This window comes from Polypterus senegalus, chromosome 9, assembly GCF_016835505.1.
Source record: "Polypterus senegalus isolate Bchr_013 chromosome 9, ASM1683550v1, whole genome shotgun sequence".
Taxonomy (NCBI): domain Eukaryota; kingdom Metazoa; phylum Chordata; class Cladistia; order Polypteriformes; family Polypteridae; genus Polypterus; species Polypterus senegalus.
The window spans coordinates 104,025,187-104,046,092 of record NC_053162.1 but is presented as its reverse complement, the minus strand read 5'-3'; the positions used below and the strand labels follow the sequence as shown (position 1 = coordinate 104,046,092).

Sequence of the window (20,906 nt, the reverse complement as noted above, 5' to 3'; positions counted from 1 at the left end):
ACAAGTATTGTGTTTACAACGTCACATTAGACATCATTAAAGACAAGTCCACGGACATCTAACCTAGCAGTTGTTGGATTGCTGCTGGCAGACACGCTTCATGTGCTCCCAGCTCTTAAAACGACGACAAGAGACAAGCAAAACACGCAGCTCGCCAGCAGCAAAAAGCCTGCAGATGATCAGTATGCTTCTCCTTACTGTGCGTTCAGCCAAACTAACCCTCGCCGGCCCCCAACCCCTTCGCAATGCAACAGAGAGACAGAGATGCGAAGTGGCAAAAGGACAGCTGCTGTACAGGCTTTGAAATGATCGGGCAGTGAGACAAGCAGAACAGGCAGCTCGTCAGCAACAGAAAGACAGCAGATGATCCGACAGCACCTCCTTAGCATGCATTCAGCCGCCCCCCCTTCACATTGTGAGCGGCATTACACATCCCACGAGAAAGAGATGTAACCACACCAGGGGCCGGAAATAAAGTATTGTTCTTACAAAAGTTTTAAAATAAAAGTGAAAATAATGCATATAACTAACAATCTTTTTAAATTGTATATCCGGTAAACCAAACCCGGGGGTGGGAGAGCAAAGCGAGCAGGGGGCACAGCCCCATTGTATTTATATATAAACTTGATGCGTTTCCCTGATACAGCCAGAAGATTTGTAGAACAGGCCTAAGTTTTAGTGCTGTCAATCAGAAGTACTATGTAACTAACTACTTTTCTGTATATGGTACTTGCAGGTTTTTAAACCAAGAAATGGTATTACTGGCAGGCAGTTTAGTGGTTAGGGCTTTGGACTTACAAGTTCAAGCCCTGAGGATGACCACTCAAATACTGCTACAGCCACTGTGTGACCATGAGCGTCACTTCACCCACATGTGTTCCCACTGGAAAAACAAAAAAATAAAACATTTGAGACACAACTGATTACAAGTCCCATTGGACAAAGACATCAGTCAAATAAGTAACATATTTAGGTCACTGGAGCTGCTTGTTCTTGAACCTGCTATAAAACAAAGTTGTCAATGACTAAAACCCTGTTGAATTAGATCAATTCATCCCCCCTTTCAGTTCCCTCTGTGGTTGTTGCTTGTGGTCTTACATGTATATAAAATCAAAGATTGGAACTTCCTTTGGGCCTTCATGCACGTTTATAGTATATAATGGTTTAACATTAATAAGGTGCTATATTGTATATGATGGACAAAATGATCATAGGCTTACTACCAAGTCAAGATGAGGAGCATGCACTGGTACAGTGCGTTGCCGCAACCACCACACGAAGAAACAACTCGGGATCCCGGTTTGCAACCCCCCAGGTAGATGCACAGTCCAGTCCCACCCTCCGGAAATGACCCTTTATCTGCCGCAGCCAGGTGTTATGTGGGCAACCCCTTGGCCTGGTCCAGCCACTCGGGTCCCCAACAATGAGGATCTTACGAGCCGTAACCCCCCTTTGGGGAAACGCACCACATTGCTGTAGTGCCGTAACTGACGCTCCCTTACAATGCAGGTAATGTGCCTCATTCAGGACTCCATGAACAACCGCTCATTCGACACAAAGTCAAACCAATGGTACTCAAAGATTTTCCAGAGATAGACAGTACCAAAGTCCAGTCTTCGTCTCAGGTCAATGGATAGCGTCCATGTCTCGTAACCATATAGCAAGTCAGGAAGCACCAGGACTCTAAAGACTTGGACCTTTGTCCTTTTGCACAGATATCGGGAGCGCCACACACCCCTTTCCAATGACCTCATGACCGCCCATGCTCTCCCAATCCGTCTACTGACTTCATAGGAAGAGTCACCAGAAACATGAATGTTACTGCCAAAGTAAGTAAACCTCTCAACATAGTCAACACTCTCTCCGCAAACAGACACACTACTGATAGCTGCGGCCAAGAGGTCATTAAAGGCCTGGATCTTGGTTTTCATCCAGGACACTCGCAAGCCCAGACACTCAGGCTCCTCACTCAGTCTCTCAAGCACCACGATCAGAGCCTCCATTGACTCCGCAAACAGCACAGCATCGTCAAAGTCAAGATCCGTAAATCTTTCTTCACCAACAGATGTCCCACAGCCGCTGGACCCCACAACCTTGCCCAACACCCAGTCCATACAAGCACTGAACAGAGCAGGAGCAACACACCCCTGACGAACCCCAGAATCAACTGGGAAAAACGCAGAGGTCCTGCCTCCACTCTGCACAGCACTCACAGTACCAGTGTACAGGCCGGTCATGATATCCAGCAACCTCGAGGGGATCCCGCAAACCCTCAGGATGTCCCACAGGGCAGCTCAAGTCAAAAGCTTTATAAAAATTGGCAAAGGCTGAAAAGAAACTCTGCCGATATTTGTGTTTGCGCTCCATGAGAACCCTCAGTGCCAGGATGTGGTCGAAAGTAGACTTCTTAGGCGTAAAACCAGACTATTCCGGTCGCTGGTAGGTTAGCAATTGATCACAGATCCTATTGAGGATGACCCTAGCAAAGACCTTATCCAGCACCAAGAGCAGTGTTATCCCACTGTAGTTGCTGCAATCCAGGCGAGCACCCTTCCCTTTCCAGATAGGGACGACAAGTCCCGTTTTCCAGTCAGTTGGGATGATGCCAGTCTCCCAAATGGAAGCAAAGATTGCTTGCAATGCCAGGACAACAACCTTACCACCAACCTGGAGAAGTTCACCCCGGATACCACAGATCCCTGCAGCCTGACCAAAGCTGGTTCACCACCTCTGCAATCTCAGTGAGACTGGGCGGTTCACATCTAATCGGAGGATCAGCCTCAAGAACCGTGGACCCTGAGATACCCAACGTCCTAGCCGGAGGATCAGCTTTGAACAACTGCTCAAAATAGCCAGCCCACCGGGTCACAACTGCAGTGTCATCCGTAAGGCCCGTTCCATCAGCCGCCCTGACTGTGACTCTCCGAGGAACAGATTCAGAAGTGCATAGTGCTTCGATGCCTCTGTAAGCAGGACGTGGGTCGCTAGACCACAGATGGTGTGTCACTTGCTCCTAGATTCCTCTAACAAACGCCTCTTTATCTGCTCTCACAGCCATCCTTCAAAGTTCCTGATACAGACCAAAGTTGCCACTGAGCCATGCTCTGCAACTCCACTCGATCATATCCAGGGTGCCCTGCAAGATGATGCCAGTCTCCCAAACATCTTCATCGAGAGGAGTCGCAACACTTACAACCACTGTCATATATATAATCAAGAAAAAAGATCAAGGGCTTAAGCCTCTGAAGCCCCCCACTCAACCTGACACCACTGTGTTGCTCCTGGCTGGTCTTGGACCCGAGGACACCACTTTCATCTCTACTTCTCTCACTCAGTTTTTACTTTTAGGGAAGCAGCACTTACTCACAGCTACAGTGCCTGGCGTTAAGCAGGGCAGGATTAGGTCACTTGCTAACCATTGACCTTCAAATATTCCTTGAGTGTCGTTGAACTTTATACAGTACTTCCATTTCATAACTGACAGCAGACACCATATTTAATCACATCTCTTTTTTCCTATCCAGGACACCGCCACTTCTTCAGCTGTTAAGAAACAGTGCTGCTATTCAGTCTGTGAACTGCTTCTGCTGTGTCCCTTGAATAAAACAGTTCTCAGCACATTACAAATCATATAAGTTAGCATAATATTAATATTGACAAATTTATCCAAAAAAAAAAAAATTATCTTTTTTCTATAACTTCTACACATTTCAAATCCATTGAGGCATTTTTGAAATTTTTGGAGTATTTAGTTTTTCTATTGGACAGGGTAATAAGGGTAATGATACATCAAACTGTCCTTTCTCAGCAGACACCTATTTCCCTAGATATACCATTCTGCCAATTTTTTTTTTGTTTTTTATTATATAAATGGGAAGCAGTGTTTTTGTTGGTTAGTGCGTGAGTCAACTTTATATTATACATATATGTATAAAAATAAATACTTGCCTTCAGTTTCGCCTTCTTCTGATGAGATCAAAATTGTTCCTTTTCCATCCTCTATTTGAACATCTGGGGCAACCATTCCAAACTTCTCTTTTAAAATCTGAAAAAGTAGTCCAAGAATGCATAAAAATGTTTATAAGCATACAGGTTTCAATTGTACCTGCTTTAAAAAATTAAAGAAACCGTTCTAAAAATATATTAATATATTTTACCACATACAGCAAAAATGCATTTCTAAAGATTAAACAACTGAGATGAAACATCATGGATTATCACGAAAAAGGTGTAAATAAATTTGAAGTGACTTTTTCAATCAGGATTATAAAATTGCTTATATGGCAGAGTATGCAAAATGAGACGAACAAAATGATCTTTTTCAGTACAAAACATAACTTTGCCAGTACGGACAATGAGAATATGATAACAGAGTATAATTTAGCTGTTCCTATGTGTGGTAATACTGTGAAGCAGGCAAAAAAAAAAGTTTTAAAATGCATAGATGAAGGTTTTGAATACTGAACAGCTAATATTTAGTTTCATTAACTATTTAAAGGTTACCCATAAAAATGAAAAGGGTAGATAAATTAAAACCTGAAATTTAACATGACAGTTAGCAGCATCTTGGACTCAGGAGGTACAGTTAGGTCCATAAATATTAGGACAAAGACAACTTTTTCTAATTTTGGTTCTGTACATTACCACAATGAATTTTAAATGAAACAACTCAGATGCAGTTGAAGTGCAGACTTTCAGCTTTAATTCAGTGGGCTGAACAAAATTATTGCATAAAAATGGGAGGCAACTAAAGCATTTTTAACACAATCCCTTAAGTTCAGGGGCTCAAAAGTAATTGGACAATTGACTCAAAGGCTATTTCATGGGCAGGTGTGGGCAAGTCTGTCGTTATGTCATTATCAATTAATCAGATAAAAGGCCTGGAGTTGATTTGAGGTGTGGTGCTTGCATGTGGAAGATTTTGCTGTGAACAGACAACATGCGGTCAATGGAGCTCTCCATGCAGGTGAAAGAAGCCATCCTTAAGCTGTGAAAACAGAAAAAACCCATCCGGGAAATTGCTACAATATTACGAGTGGCAAAATCTACAGTTTGGTACATCCTGAGAAAGAAAGCAAGCACTGGTGAACTCAGCAATGCAAAAAGACCTGGACGTCCACAGAAGACAACAGTGGTGGATGATCGCAGAATCATTTCCATGGTGAAGAGAAACCCCTTCACAACAGCCAACCAAGTGAACAACACTCTCCAGGGGGTAGATGTATCGATATCCAAGTCTACCATAAAGAGAAGACTGCATGAAAGTAAATACAGAGGGTGCACTGCAAGGTGCAAGCCACTCATAAGCCTCAAGAATTGAAAGGCTAGATTGGACTTTGATAAAGAACATCTAAAAAAGCCAGCACAGTTCTGTAAAAACATTAATTGGACAGATGAAACCAAGATCAACCTCTACCAGAATGATGGCAAGAAAAAAAGTATGGAGAAGGCGTGGAACAGCTCATTATCCAAAGCATACCACATCATCTGTAAAACACGGTGGAGGCAGTGTGATGGCTTGGGTGTGCATGGCTGCCAATGGCACTGGGAAACTAGTGTTTATTGATGATGCGACACAGGACAGAAGCAGCCGAATGAATTTTAAGGTGTTCAGAGACATACTGTCTGCTCAAATCCAGCTAAATGCAGTCAAATTGATTGGGTGGCATTTCATGATACAAATGGACAATGACCCAAAATATACAGCCAAAGCAACCCAGGAGTTTATTAAAGCAAAGAAGTGAAAAATTCTTGAATGGCCAGGTGAGTCACCTGATCTTAACCCAATTGAGCATGCATTTATTTCACTTGAAGACTAAACCAGACAGAAAGACCCACAAACAAACAGCAACTGAAAGCCGCTGCAGTAAAGGCCTGGCAGAGCATTAAAAAGGAGGAAACCCAGCATCTGGTGATGTCCATGAGTTCAAGACTTCAGGCTGTCATTGCCAGCAAAGGGTTTTCAACCAAGTATTAGAAATGAACATTTTATTTTCAGTTATTTAATTTGACCAATTACTTTTGAGTCCCTGAAATAAAAGGACTGTGTTAAAAAAATGCTTTAGTTGCCTCACATTTTTATGTAATCTTTTTGTTCAACCCACTGAATTAAAGCTGAAAGTCTGCACTTCAACTGCATCCGAGTTGTTTCATTTAAAATTCATTGTGGTAACGTACAGAACCAAAATTAGAAAAAAGCTGTCTCTGTCCAAATATTTATGGACCTAACTGTATGTGCTCTGATCATTTCAAAACACCATATACCTCTGTCTCATTAACATAAGTTACATTTTTCCCCATATACGATAGTCATGCCTCTGTTTCTCCCCCCACTGAAAAACAGACACACTATATTTGATACTGCCATGGTTCAGTCTTTACAGAAGTTCTCTCTTTTTTATTTAGAAAATTTTTTTTAATGTAATTCATTATTTTATAGAGACACTGCTGTCAACGCAGACCTGTGCACCAGCCCACCACAAATGCCTCTCAGACAAACTGCAAACTTGAGAAATGTCACCTGGGTGGGTAGTTTAAAAGATCTAATAGCTGCCTATGTTGATAGTATCTGAGAATACAAGAAACTCAGAAGAATGTAAGTTGGATATATTAACCATTCCCTTATTTGCCTGGTGGCACAGAGATCACCGCCACCCTACTGGCTTGTCAGCAAATGAAAAGGGTGAAAGTAGGAGCAAAAGTAAAATTTACAAGCTCATTTGAATATGGAAGAGGCAAATAAACAGAACTAGAATATAATGATAAATGTTTATTTGCTCTCATATACGTTGTTCGGGCTGCTATATCTAATATAGTGAGTTACACGATCAGGTACAGTGATATTTTGGGTACTAGGAAGAATTGGCTTACACCTCTTACTTCAGGTGCTATTTTAATGATAGATGGGTTTCAACTGACTGAGCGGAAAAAGCAGGAGAGGGATTGGAACATTAGAACGCTCTAGACAAGAACAGGCCATTCAACCCAAAGCAGCTTGCCAGGCCTATCCACTTAATTCTTCTAAAAAACATCAAGTCTAGTTTTGAAAGTCCCTAAAGTCTTACTGTCCTTTATGGTATTTAGTAGCTTATTCTAAATGTCGATGGTTCTCTGTATAAAAAAAAAAGCTTCCTAATGTTTGTGAGAAAATCTACCCTTAACAAGTTTTCAACTGTGCCCTGTGTTCTTGATGAACCATTTTAAAATAACAGTCTTGATCCACTGTTCCCTTCATAATTTTAAACATTTCAATCATGTCACCTGTTAATCATCTTTTGCTTAAACTGAAAAGGTTCAGTTCTTTTAATCTTTCTTCAGAATTTATCCCCTGTAGCCCTGGAATCAGTCTAGTCACTCTATGGACATTTTCTACCACTATGTCCTTTTTGTAGCCTGGAGACCAAAACTGCACACAATATCATCGAAAAGTTATTTCAGTAATTCAATAGAAACTCGTGTGAAACTCGTATATTATACAGATTCATTTCACACAGAGTGATATATTTCAAGTGTTTATTTTATTTTCATTTTGCCGATTGTGGCTTACATGTAATGAAAACTCAAAATTCAGTATCTAAGAAAATTAGATTATTGTGAAAAAGTTCAATATTGTAGACTCATGGTGTCACACTCCACTCAGCCAATCACCTAACATTCTGTTTGCCTTCATAATGGCTTCGGAATTTGATAGCGTAGAGTCCACTACGACTCCCAAATCCTTCTCATAAGGCGTACTCACGAATTTCAGATCTCCCATTGTGTATTCAGACCTAACATTTTTACTTCCTATGTGTAATACTTTACATTTACTGACATTAAATTTCATCTGCCACAAACCTGCAGGCTGTCCAAGTCCTTCTGTAATGATTTAATGTGTTCCAAATTATTTGCCAATCCACCTATCTTGGTATATCACCTGTAAACTTAACCAGCTTGTTACTTATATTCCTATCTAAATCATTTATATATATAAAATAATAAATATAAATATAAAAAATAGCAGCAAACCTAGCACTGACCCCTGCGGAACACTATTCCTAACATCAGCCAATTCTGATAAAATATCCTTGCACCAACACCCTCTGATTCCTGTGTCTGAGCCAATTGTGCACCCATCTGAAAACATCACCCTGAACTCTCACTTCTTTTAGTTTGATGCCCAACGTCTCATGTAGCACCCTATCAAATGCTTTCTTGAAAGATAAATAATACCATATGCGCCACTTTGATAGTATCTTTTTGTTGCTTCCTCACAGAATTCCAGCAGGTTAGTAAAACACTACCTCCCGCCTTCTGTACCAATGCTAACTGTTCAGAAAAACTCCTGCACTTGCCATGTGCTGCTCAACCTTACCCTTAATAATTCCTTCCATTAATTATCCTGTGATGCATATTAAGCTTATTGGCTTTTAGTTGCTTGGATCTGCTCAGTCAACCTTTTTTATATAACAGGATAATATTTGCCATTTTCCAGTCCTTTGGAATCTCCCCAGTGCGCACTGACTTCCTAAAAATGTGTCAAGGATTTATACAGTACAGTCGGACCTCACTAAATCGAACTCAAAGGGACCCGAAAAAATATTCGACTTACGGAGTTTATGAGTAAGGGAAAATGGCGTAATAGGCGCAGGATAATTAAGGACATTATTTTTCCGGCTTAATTATTATACAGTATAACTGTTTATTACATTGTCGTTTTATACGTATACATGTAGGCAACATACCGGTACATCAGCGCTTCCCGATTGGGGGTGCCAGAATCCATCGAGAAAGAAAAATTAAAAACATTATTTGTACAAAATCTTTATTTATTTATCCATTCCGAAGTAATTAAATGGGCAGGCTATTTCATATCAGTGCAATACACTGCTTGTTAAAACCAATGACTTCCGCTCTTACACGTACTTAGTGTTGCATGGGTATTATGGATTATCATATGAACCCATATTTTTTCATACTTCCTTTCAAACCAAGGGGGTGCAAAATCGGTCTCATCTGTCACAGAGGGTGTGAGCGTAAAATGAATCGGGAAGCGCTGCGGTACATGCATCTACAGTATGTACTATCGAACAGTGCAATGAAACAGGTTACCTTTAGAGAAAAAAGTCTATTAACTTTGTTTGGTGTCGATGTGCCGATGCATCTCGCTCAACAATCTCCTCAATCTCGTCAATGGACCGAAACACATTTTCCTCAAGATCCGGTGCATTGAAGACGTCATCAGGACTGTAATCTTGAACAATTTCTGGCAGTTTCTGTATTCAATGACTGCAATCTTCTTCTGGCACTTGCGCACTTTCGCCACATAGCCTATCAAACACAATTCCGTGTCTTTTCTTGAATTTGTCAAGCCAACCATTGCTGGCTTTAAATTCTGAACGGCCCAACTCTTTGGCAAATTCTTCTGCTTTTGCTTGTAAAAGCTTCCCGTCAATAGGAACGTTCCTATCCCTTGCTTGCACAAACCACTTCAAAATGCATTGTTCAATGACGGGATACTCACATTCCCTCAACCTCTTCTGATAGCCACATGACTTCTCACTGTACAGTTTCAAAATCTTTTCTTTATCTTTCAGAAAAGTGGAGAGCATACTTGTGGGAATGCCGAATTGCTTTGCAATTTCCACTTTCTTCTTGTCGCCGTTTTAGACGGCTCTGATGACGGTAACTTTTCCCGCGATTGACGTTTTAAGCTTGTGCTTACCAGTTGGCATTTTTGTGGCACATACCATACGGGAGACTATGGAGAAGCACACAGACACAAACAATATTCAAGGCTCCTCCCGACAAGAGACTGACAAAGGTGAATGGAAAATGGGTTAAAAACATCTTTCTTGAGACAATTTGGAAATTCCAGACGCCACCCGGTTGGTTATGACTCATGGAGCACCAAAGGGATGTGGATGATTCCAACCACTACCTTTAGTTTTTGGACATTTTTGGTCTCAAAATAGATGTCCTACCCTCAGAGAGTCGCTTAATTCCTTGTGGAATGCATGACGATAAGACTTTACGTCCCTTTTCTTGGTTTTCTGGACCACATGTTCTGAAATGTAGCCTCAGAATAATAACTGAAAGACCATAGAAAATTTGACTAATGGAGGTTGGGAGCCGAAAAGTTTTCGATTTGAGTAGATCTAAATACATTGGTCTTATGGCAATTCGACCAGGGACTAACGAGCAATTCGACATTGGGAGGTTTTTGACTTAGGGAAGGTCGACTTAGCTAGGTCCAACTGTATATGTAATCGGTAGCCTCCTTAAAAACTTGAGGGTAAATATTACATAATTATAATTATAAATTATAATTTCCAAATCCTTCAGTACCTTCTTAGTAGTCCCGTTTACCACTGGGAAGTTATCCACTTCCTCACTTGTGAGGACCTCAGAAAAATGTTTAGTGCATCCACTATTTCACTGTCTGTATCTTAATTCCCCTTTACTATTTCTAATGCACTTCACCTCCTCCTTGACTGTTCTTTTAACTACTAAAATACTGAAAGAATTTCTTAGGGTCAATTTTTGCCTTATCTGCTAAATTCCTCTCCAACTAACTTTTAGTTTCCCTAATAACCTTCTTAATGGCTGCCCTCATGTTCTCATATGCCCTACAACTCATTTTGGACTTATTAATCTCATATGCTGCTGCAGCTTCTTTTTTTTTAACTCTTTAGTAACCCACTGTTATCCTCTTTAATAAAATCCCTGTGTGTGTCCAGGTGTCCGTGTGTGTGTCTTCTGGTGAAGTGCGCATGTGCGGGCCGCACAGCGCATTGCACCGTGCCCCGCCCATGTGCATGGCTCCGTGGACTCACACACACTGGATGCCGGGCACACAGTGAATGGCCTAGCCGCTGCCGCTCAAGATAAGCAAATAAAGCACACACACTGGAAGCTGGGCACACATTGAATGGCCTTGCCACGGCTGCGCATGATAAGAAATAAAGGACACCATTGCTGGGGAGAGTGCTGATTGGGTAGTCGCGGCCGTGCATATAAAATCCATTGCTGGGGAGATGCCACACATACAATAATCATCTGCACGCCAGCACAGATTAAAATACTTGCAGGGGAACTAAACAGTACTTGCTGGGGAGATGCCACGGGCACGATTATCAGCTACACGACACACATTACATCAGTTGTTGGGGACACTCTGCTGATTGCCCACTGTTGTGACAGAAAATTAAAGTTGTATTACGGACATCAAAGCCAGTATTACTGTCAGAGAAAATTACAGGAATTTTACGGAAATACAAACCAGTATTACTGGGAGAGAAAATTAATGACACACAATACAGTGATGCATATTACAGCCATGTACAAGCCAGTATTACTGTAAGAGAAAATATCACGGACGTATCTACTAATAACATGCCACCCAAAAAAAAAAGGACATGTCAAGTAGGACAAAAGACACAGACAATCAAATCCTACATAAGCAACATCTCCTGCAAGATCGGTCAGCTCAACAAGTAAACATCAACAAAAGAAAGGCTGAAAGACAAAGAAAAATATGAGCAAATAGATCGATTGAAGAAAAAGAAAATGAGCATCAGAAAAATGCTAAAAGAGAAAGACTCAGAAGAGCAAACCTTAGAAAAAGTTGGCATTTACTTGCCAGAACCAGTATTCAGCCACGGTTAGTTATATGTTGCATTATCAAGAATTAGAAGTTTTCCAGATGTTGTTGTCAAGGTTGTAGATGGTCCTGAACAAAGCAAACTGTTGCCAAACTCAGACAGAATATTTACAAGAAATGTCTATAATGAAATTGTATTGAAAAATTTCATGAGGTAAAAAAATATAAAATTTTACCTAAATATCTTCTTCAGATATTGTGTCTTACAGATTGTTACAAAGTTTTACACTAAGCCAATATTAATTATACTTACTGTATTGTCATATACGTTTCTATTTTATTTTTATTTTACTTTAGGCTTCTTGCAAAAATATTTTTGACAAAAAAAAAAAAATTAAGAAACCGAATGAGGTCAAGGTCCCATGCCATTTAATATAGACTGTTCCTACTAATGTTCATGCACTACTGTTCTAGCGCCCGTTATTGTAACGGGCTTAATGTCTAGTTTTTTTAATAACCTATTAATTCTAAACTTAGGTATGGAGATTGACATACAGTGCAATTAAAACTAAAAACATGTGATCAAGACATTGAAATGTGGACTGAATTTGTCCATGTCACGTCCCAGGAAAGTTAAGTTACATCATTCTGACTGTCTCAGCAACAGAAATAATTTACTTTGTACCAACATCTTAATGATGAATCATTCGGAATGCTGGTGACTTCAAATAAGGAATCAAGTGACTATTAGGCATGTTCAATTTACGGATACTACAAGCAGGACCTGCTCTATTGAAATATTAAAGACTTTATATATAAACATGTAGTACAATCTGACCAGGACTGACCTCATCTTACTGTCACCTACAAGCCTGTTATTGACAGCAGCAGCTCTCTGTTATCCTAGCCAGAAGTCTTTATGTGCTTTTGTAGGGGTGGTTGTTTGTTTCTATACCATGGGGACAAATAAAGTATAACCTAATCTAATATACATAAAATACAATTGTACATAAAATTACGGAAACTCCCACTCACAATGCACCCTTAACTTTTCATGTTAAAAGTCAGTGATCATAGTGTTTATAACTTACAAACTTATTTTAGAAAAATGAAAGGTACAACACTGAATGTAACATGTTTAAATGTTTTGTCCATTTGTACCCTCTTCCAATTAATAATAAATGCTCTGTTTAAAGACCTCAAAACATGACAACTAGGACTTTATTCAACTCTGTAACTCATTCATTCTACCTAAACAAATACCAAAACGCCTTGTATTATGTCAGGAGTATTGATCCGCTACCAAAACGTGGGCTTCTCTGAGCAATTGGCTAAAGATTTGAAAATAAAAATACAGGTCTTTGAGAAAGCAGAGGACATGAAGTCAACGCAAAATCTTATCAATTTTCTTTAAAACTGCTAAGTGTAAGTAACGGCACGGGATCCGAGAAAGTATTGTGCTACTAGGATTTGTGTTGCCAACATGCTTGCATCGTTTGTGCATTAGCAGCCAAGTGTCTGTCTTTCTTAGGAGGTTTCCTTTTGCTGGAGTGCTGGCCTTGCTTGCGTATCCTCGGAGCTGGAGCCCTCACTCCAACTCTACTTCTCATTTCCGTGCAGGACAGACACACACACACACTCGCACAAGTAGAACTCGATTTAATTTCAAAGGCGGTGGTGGTGCTCAAACAAAGAATGCTGGCAGTTACCTCCAGTTCGCCCTCTGGGGGTCGCTCCGAGTGCTAACTGGATGATAACATGCATACAACACAGTAAGATCACCCCCCCCACCCTACCCAGAAGGGGGTGCGTTAGGGCTGATTTCACCCTACAGTATTTTTAGTCGACTAATGAGAAACATGTGTACCAAGTTTCATGAAAATCACTCCATCTGTTCAGACGTGATGCTAGAGCACAGATACACACACAGACAGACAGACAGACAGACAGATAGATAACGCCTCCAAGAACTGAAATGAAGGACCACATTTTTTTTTCTTGCATTGTTAAGTACTGAACTCTACAGAGACCACTAAAAGTGATTTTTAAGACTCTCCTCCACTCATTGTATTTTGAAATTTTAACAAGGGATTACCAATAGTCTACTACTTAATTTTTAAAATTAACATGTATATATACCAAATGCTTAATTATTTTAATGAAAACACAGTGGAGAAATTTGATATGGAAAGCAAAAATGCTTTCAATACTTTACATTTACAAAAAGAATGAACATTTGAAGTTAGTCACGAGATCAATACAACTGATTGTCAAAAAAGAGAAAAATAACTCACAGATGGTTCCAAGTCAATGTAAAGTTTAAGCCTGCTTCATGGCTGACCAGTCCTGTTTATAGTTTCTGCAAGTGTATTTAAGGAAGGTTCTCTATAACCTTTTGCTATTGATTAAAATTACTAGTACTAAAATTAAATTTTAGATGATTATTTTATTGTACTTAACACTGGTCTTTCTTATGTCATTGTATATTCTGCATTAGTCTGCCAATTTCTAAAACTATTCTAAAAATGACGATAAAACAAACAAATTTATCAAAACTAAAAACAATGTAACACTGGTGCACTGGACTCGTGATAGGCCAACGATGGCATGGAGGGACACTTTGCAAAATGCTTGTGTTGTGGTGATAAACAGGACTCTCCTGTTATGATGTACTGTTGTACAAAAATGTGTCAGCCTTGGCATGTTATTCCTATCAGTAACTAGAGAGCGTGTTAGAGCCAACCCTCTCAACTTTGATGAGTGAAAGTGACAGTTTTATTTCAAGTTGTATTTCATGACGGTTTGCAGGAATGTTGCGGACAAAATGAAATAAACAAACAACAAAAAACATATCTTGTGACACATTTATTTATTTAGGCTCTCATTTCATGACACATTTATTTATGCTCACATTTCCCAGTACTTTTATTTATTTACTTTTTTCCGAAATATTCCTCCATACTTATGCGTTTTCGAAGTGTCCCTTTAATTCTTTGAGCAATTTTTTACATATACAAAAAATATATATATTTATTTTTAATTACAACCTGTACTTCCTGCGATTTGTTTTAAAATTTTGCTATTTTTTGTATTTATAAGAAAATGTAAACTTTCTTTCAGTAATTCCTTTGGTAAAACAAACTAACTGACCTTTTCTTAATTTATATAAAATACAGATGGGCACCCATGCATCAGAAAGGCACACAGCAGAGCGAAGAGCTGGAAGAGGGGGCAGGATGCACAGGACTAAAGTAATGAGAGCGTTTGACTTGTTTAAGTAATCGTGAATTTTGCATATGCATCACAGGCATGTAAAGTGCCACATTTCCACTTTTCTATAAAAATCCTGCTTTTGTGGAGGCTGTGTCAGTGCCTAAGTCATAAGCACTGCATGCCTTGGAGAAGTAAAGCAAGCAAATATAATAATAAAGAATCAAACAAAGGCACATTAAGTACAAAAGTACATCTAGTAGCACTTAGAATTTTTAACCAACATTCCAATATATTTGAATACTTATTTGTAATAAGTATTTGAACCTTAATTCTTGTATAATATGACAGCTCTTACAGCATACAGACTCGGGTTATAGTCTATGTTTCTGCCCATCTCCCAACTGTCTGGCTAAGAACTGCAGCAATAGTCAATAATTATATTGGTACAGGAATATTTTCATGCAACACTGGAGAACATTTATTAGTTATACTTACTCAAAAATGCCATGTGAAGCAATTTAAAGGCAATCTTCAAAATTGGAATGGATTTTAGTTTAAAGGAGTTGATTGGCAAAAACCCAATACAGAGAAGTTGATAGATAGCAAGCTAGAAAATGTGTGTCATCTAGATTTGCTTATCTCAACCTAAAGTACAAAATATATTTGTTTCATTTCATGAATCAACAGCTAAAAGTACTTGCTGCACCAAAATTTTGATTAAGGTATGGACAATGAAATCATATGTAACAGTGATGTGCGATCACGAGACTTGTAACAAGCTTCATCTGCATAAACAACTTGGTGATGAGGCATGCAAAACTATAACAAAACAGTGCTGCCTACAAGGAAAGAAGAAAAAAAAAAAATGTTGCAGAGACAGGACAATCATAGCGATAATATACTGGGAGCTGTATAAACATTTAGGGCATCCACAAAAATAGTAAACAGGGATTCCACACTTTAGTTTAGAAACAAAATGTTTCAGAAGTGAGGCTAAATATATCCTTGCCTTCATAATTAGACCTATTACTGTGATAAGATGACAGCACAAAACATTTCAGTAATTGTTAAGGCGGCTTACCAAAGCCTCTACTTCTTCAGATGTCTAAGTGTACATTTCTCCACCTGTTTTCACTAACTTTTACGACTGTGTAGTACAATCTACTCTTACCGGAGGCATATCATCTTGGTATACGGCACAAGCTCAGCTCAAAAGCATAAGATCTCAGGCATAGATTAATAACAGCACCAAGTATCCTTCTGTACATAGACATAACAAATAAAAGACATCGTCATTTCACACTGTCTCTTCTCTCATTCCATCCTTCTGACAAACTGTATATGACGATTCAAACTTACACTAGCAGATTCAGAGACCATTTCTATCCCTATGCCATAATGTTACTAAATAGCCAGTAACAACAAATGCAGTATGTGCATCTATATATACAATTCACTAAGCCAAGACACCCATGGAAAACATGCCGGAAGAGGCGTGAATTCACTAAGCAAGCACTAACCAAGTAAGACACCTATGGCGTACGCAGGAAGGAGTCACGGCCAAAAACTAGTAGTAAGCAGTCTTTAAAAAACGAGTTTTAGGTTACGACGAACGACCGCGTGCACCATAGCAAACTGTTTTACACGCTACATACAGCAATTCGCATCCGTGACAAACATGCGTCTTCTTAGATGCTCCTGCAGGAACACAGAAAGTCTACGTGAGTCACAGGTGCATCTGGACTGTGCAAAAACGACGACTCATGTGACGAGTTGGAGGTGGGCACATGAGCGATGGCGGTCCGCCAGTTTTCAGTCACGAACGATTGTGTGTTGGTTCGTTCCATGCATTTTTACAATTTTGCTTTTCTTGCTGATTTATTACATTACCGATTTTTCAAATGTTAATTTTCTCCCTGTGCTAAAAATCATTAAAAAACCGGCCTGATTATGCGGCGTATGGTACGCCGCGGGTTGGCTAGTATTGTATATAATTGCAAATATATGGTGCATTTTATCAGTGCTTTTTGAGTGTGCCTTTAATTGGCACCGCATTGCTGTCATTATTCTGAGCAGACCAACAAGTAAGGTACTCATTATACTAGGTTCATGACAATTAACATGAACTTGAAGAAGAAAATTCTCTCTAAGCATTGGAAACACTCAGTATAATGGCAGAATTCAAGAGCTGCAAAAAAAAAAAAACACACTCCCCTAGGGCCAAAAAGTTATTACGTAGGGAGCCAGACAAGATATAAAGAGCATTGCTAGACTTATTTTCAAAGATGTATTTTTTCTCGCTAAATATGACAGATACACTGCATTTGTGTAATAAGATGCTGATTATTACTCATGAACATTCTTGGCTTGAAAAACTGACATATTTTATAAGTTTAAGGTTTTTGTTTTACATTTAGAGATGTGCCCTTTGGATACCACTTTAAAATGCAAACATTTAAAAAAAATATAAAAATTTTCACTTTAGAACTCAGCTTAATGTGGCTAATGTACAATTGTGAAACAATAATTGACTTGAAAAATACGGACCTTATCTTTTAAATAATTTTTATAAAACTATATTTTCCAAAATTTAACTATAAACATGAATTCACAAAACACTTTGCCAGAAGAAGTATACTTTTTAATTTGACCGTGTGTACTGTATAGCTGTATGCATTGTTGTTTAAAATATTTTACATCCTGCATTGTCTGAAGGACTGATGTCTCAGTTTGCATCCTAGTATGTCTTGACACTGGCAAGCAAATTTAAATCCTGCGATTTTGCCAGCAGTAATAGACAATTGAAACTGACAACAAAAATTGCAGTTAGGTTGCTTCCACTAAAAACTGCTATCATCTAATACAAAAAAATCTTACCTTGTCTTGCAACGTCTGCACCAGCATTTTGTTCACATTCATCTTCACTGTCACCTCAGGTCGACTAGCACATACATAACAATTGGGATTTGGGGGGTCCAAAGCACAAGGTACAAGCAGTTTCTTCCGTGGATTTGGCTGCTTGTTCAGAAACACCTAAATAAAGAAAATGTTTTCCTTTCAGATTTTCCTGTTTATAATCCAATGTACAAAAAAGTCACCATATAAAAACTTACCGTTTTACACTGTTCAACTGTCCCCGACAAAATCTTCAGAGCCTCCAACACAATTAATCCTGCAATCACTGCATTTGTAGTAGCAATTGCTGGTATTATGTTTCCGGCCATGGCTACAAAGACAAGTGTTAAACTATTAAGAGAACTCTAACCTTATTTACCATAGATCCCATAAAACAGAAAATAAAGGGACCATTTTTTGATGATTAATGTAACATGCATCAAATTGTCCTGTCCAGAATATTTAATTTGGTGCAAAAATATGCAGAAACAGTTTATATATGAAACCCTAGTAACTTTTTCTTTGTGTTTATAAAAGCAAACAAGCTTAAACTTTATTTGGTTAAGCAACTTTAACATCCATATTAGAAACTACAAGATCTATTTTAAAAGCATAACACACCTGGAAAATTTCATCAAAAAATTTAATTTTCTAAAAATGCACAAAGGAAGTTGTTTTTGTTCATATGTTACATCTATTAATTTATCAGGCTTGTTAATTACCGATTTGTAGGATTATATCATTCTTCAGTGTTGTGCAGAGTAAAATGAACATTTGCAGCAATCTTCACACTTATCAAAAACTATATAGCAAAATGACTGAAAATAACAGTCAGAATTGAGCATAAAAGTTACCCTTGAAAATTTTACACACTTTTTGTTCTATGAAAAGACTCCAAAAGTCCATTTATTAAAGAATATAAAATAAAACTACGACAAGAGAGAGCACTAAAGGACCACTTTGGTTATATAACTTGCATCAAGACATCTAGTATCTAAATAAAAAACAACTAAATCCCCGATTTTCTCACCTTATGCATTCCATTTAACTTGCAAAAAATACAATCATTTTTAAAACAGTTTAAGAGGGATGAGAGAAAAGGGGAATTATGTTGCACAACAGAACTGTGTATAATCTTTCTTAATCTGATGCATAATATAACATACATTTCACATCAAATTTGCTCTTCATATTCATGCTGAAAATGTGCATACGAAGATTGGCTGCTGCAGTCACAAAGTCCATTGATGGGGGGTCATCCTATTAAAAAATAAAGGTAATACATAATTGCTTAGAGCAAGTATAAATTTTCTCAGATGAAGTAAAAGAGGGTGTATGCCTTCATAACAACACTTGTAATGGGTAAACAATATTGAAAATGTTATTAAATGTTTGATGTATATAGCTGTTGCTATATTATAAATTATGGTGCTTGTATACCTCACATTGTTTTAAAAAACAAAAATAGACACAGTAGGATGGTAGGGTTAAGATAAAATTAAGAAAAAAAGAGGAAAAACATTCCATCTTCTTATTCAGTGATATGCATTTTGTATTCAAATAGCTATGCTTTATGGCATTAGAAACAGTCCAGAGTTCTCCAAGATACATATACAACCATAAATAGTAATAACTTACCTTGTCCCATACAAGTTCTGCCTTTTCTCCTTTTTCTGCTAATCGAGCACGTAAAGTCTCCACACTTTTTGCAAACAGCACTGCACAGCTTTTCAAGTCCAGTATTTGTTGATCTTTCAGACCCACAACAGTAAACTCTGCCTTTGAGTCACAGCTCTCTTATGAACAACATAAATTTAAAAAGAAAAAAAAAGAAAAGAAAATAAACCTCAAATGAAACATCACAGTTTTGTACAGCATAAATAATATAACCATTCAAATCTTAAGATTACAAGAACACTTCTTACAAGCACCATTATAAACATAAATCGACGTGGGGGGGGTGGGTGTAATTAAATATTTAAAAGAAAGAACTACTTGCATACTTTTGTTAATTCCCATCTGAACAAAAATAAACACTAATTTATATTCAAATAAAGAATGCTGCATCGTAAACAAAAAATATTCTTCTAGGATTAACCTAAACTTCTATTAAGTGCCTTTCTTTGTGATACACTATACGTTTATTTTACCATTGGCTTATTTATTTAGTGCAATTGCTCTCCACTAACCCAGAAATTCACTTTGACACAATACAAAATGTCAGAAAACATGTGACGAGACTTCTCCAAGTTGTTTTAGGCTAATGATAGACTTACATTATCAACGACCTGAGGCAACAAGTCTTGCACATGCATCTTTTGGTGATAATAAGCAAGGGTGGGCGATATGGCCTAAAGGTTATATCACAACAAAATTAAAAATGTTCATGGTAACTATTTTATATATTATAAAATATAATATATAAAAGTGAGTATGAAAGAAGTTAGATCGCCACAATCTTAAACCAGATATAAATGTAGTGTAATTAATTTTTAGTTGTTTTATCAGGTTTTTAAATTAATATTTTATTTGTTTAAACTGCAGGATACCGTACCTGTGGATATGTTGCTGCCAGCCAAGATATTGAAGAAAAGAAGTTGGAACCGCAAATAGATGAAAGACAAATACTGTATTTCATTAATGAAAGAAAAAAATATTTTGTTTATGAAAGTACTGTATGTATTATTTTTGAAGTTGTTTAAATATATTATATGTATTTCAGACTTTGGCAAAGCATGGAAACATCTTATTTTTGTCCTAATTTATGTTCGCACATAAGCCTTCCATATTATTAGAGTTTTTGATTATCCAAGGTGGCCTCAGTCCACATTACCTTGGATAATCAAGACTGTACTGTATTTCCATACCTTTCAGTAGAAATCTCAACACTTTTAATACATGGTCTCTCTATTTTAGGGCACCATAATGTTTGGGACACAGTAATGGTAGGTATATTAAATCAGTCCTATTTTACTTTGTTGCATATACCTTGTATGCATTGACTGTGATTCATAGGCATTACCAGGTGAGAAGTGTCCTTCTCTAGTTAACCTTTTCCAAGCATCTAATGCAGCCATCTTCAGTTCTTGCTTGTTTCACTAAGTTTTCTCTTCAGCATATGGAAGGCCTGCTTAAATGGATTTAAACTGAGTGACTGGTTTGGCCATTCAAGAACTTATTTTTGGGATCATTATGTTGATGTAGGATGAAGTGCTGT

General features: G+C 38.1%; 1 protein-coding gene across 2 annotated transcripts in view; it reads right to left on the bottom strand.

Annotated features, from left to right (window-relative positions):
* uba2 (ubiquitin-like modifier activating enzyme 2) overlaps positions 1–20,906 on the bottom strand; it is a 64,882-nt gene that overhangs the window by 11,097 nt on the left and 32,879 nt on the right. For both annotated transcript variants that reach the window (XM_039763553.1, XM_039763552.1), the window contains exons 10-14: positions 19,328–19,485; positions 18,856–18,949; positions 17,908–18,020; positions 17,672–17,827; positions 3,949–4,045 (exon numbers count right to left, since the gene is read on the bottom strand). In XM_039763553.1, coding sequence (XP_039619487.1) covers positions 3,949–4,045; positions 17,672–17,827; positions 17,908–18,020; positions 18,856–18,949; positions 19,328–19,485 — 618 coding nt within the window. The remainder of the gene's footprint in view (positions 1–3,948; positions 4,046–17,671; positions 17,828–17,907; positions 18,021–18,855; positions 18,950–19,327; positions 19,486–20,906) is intronic.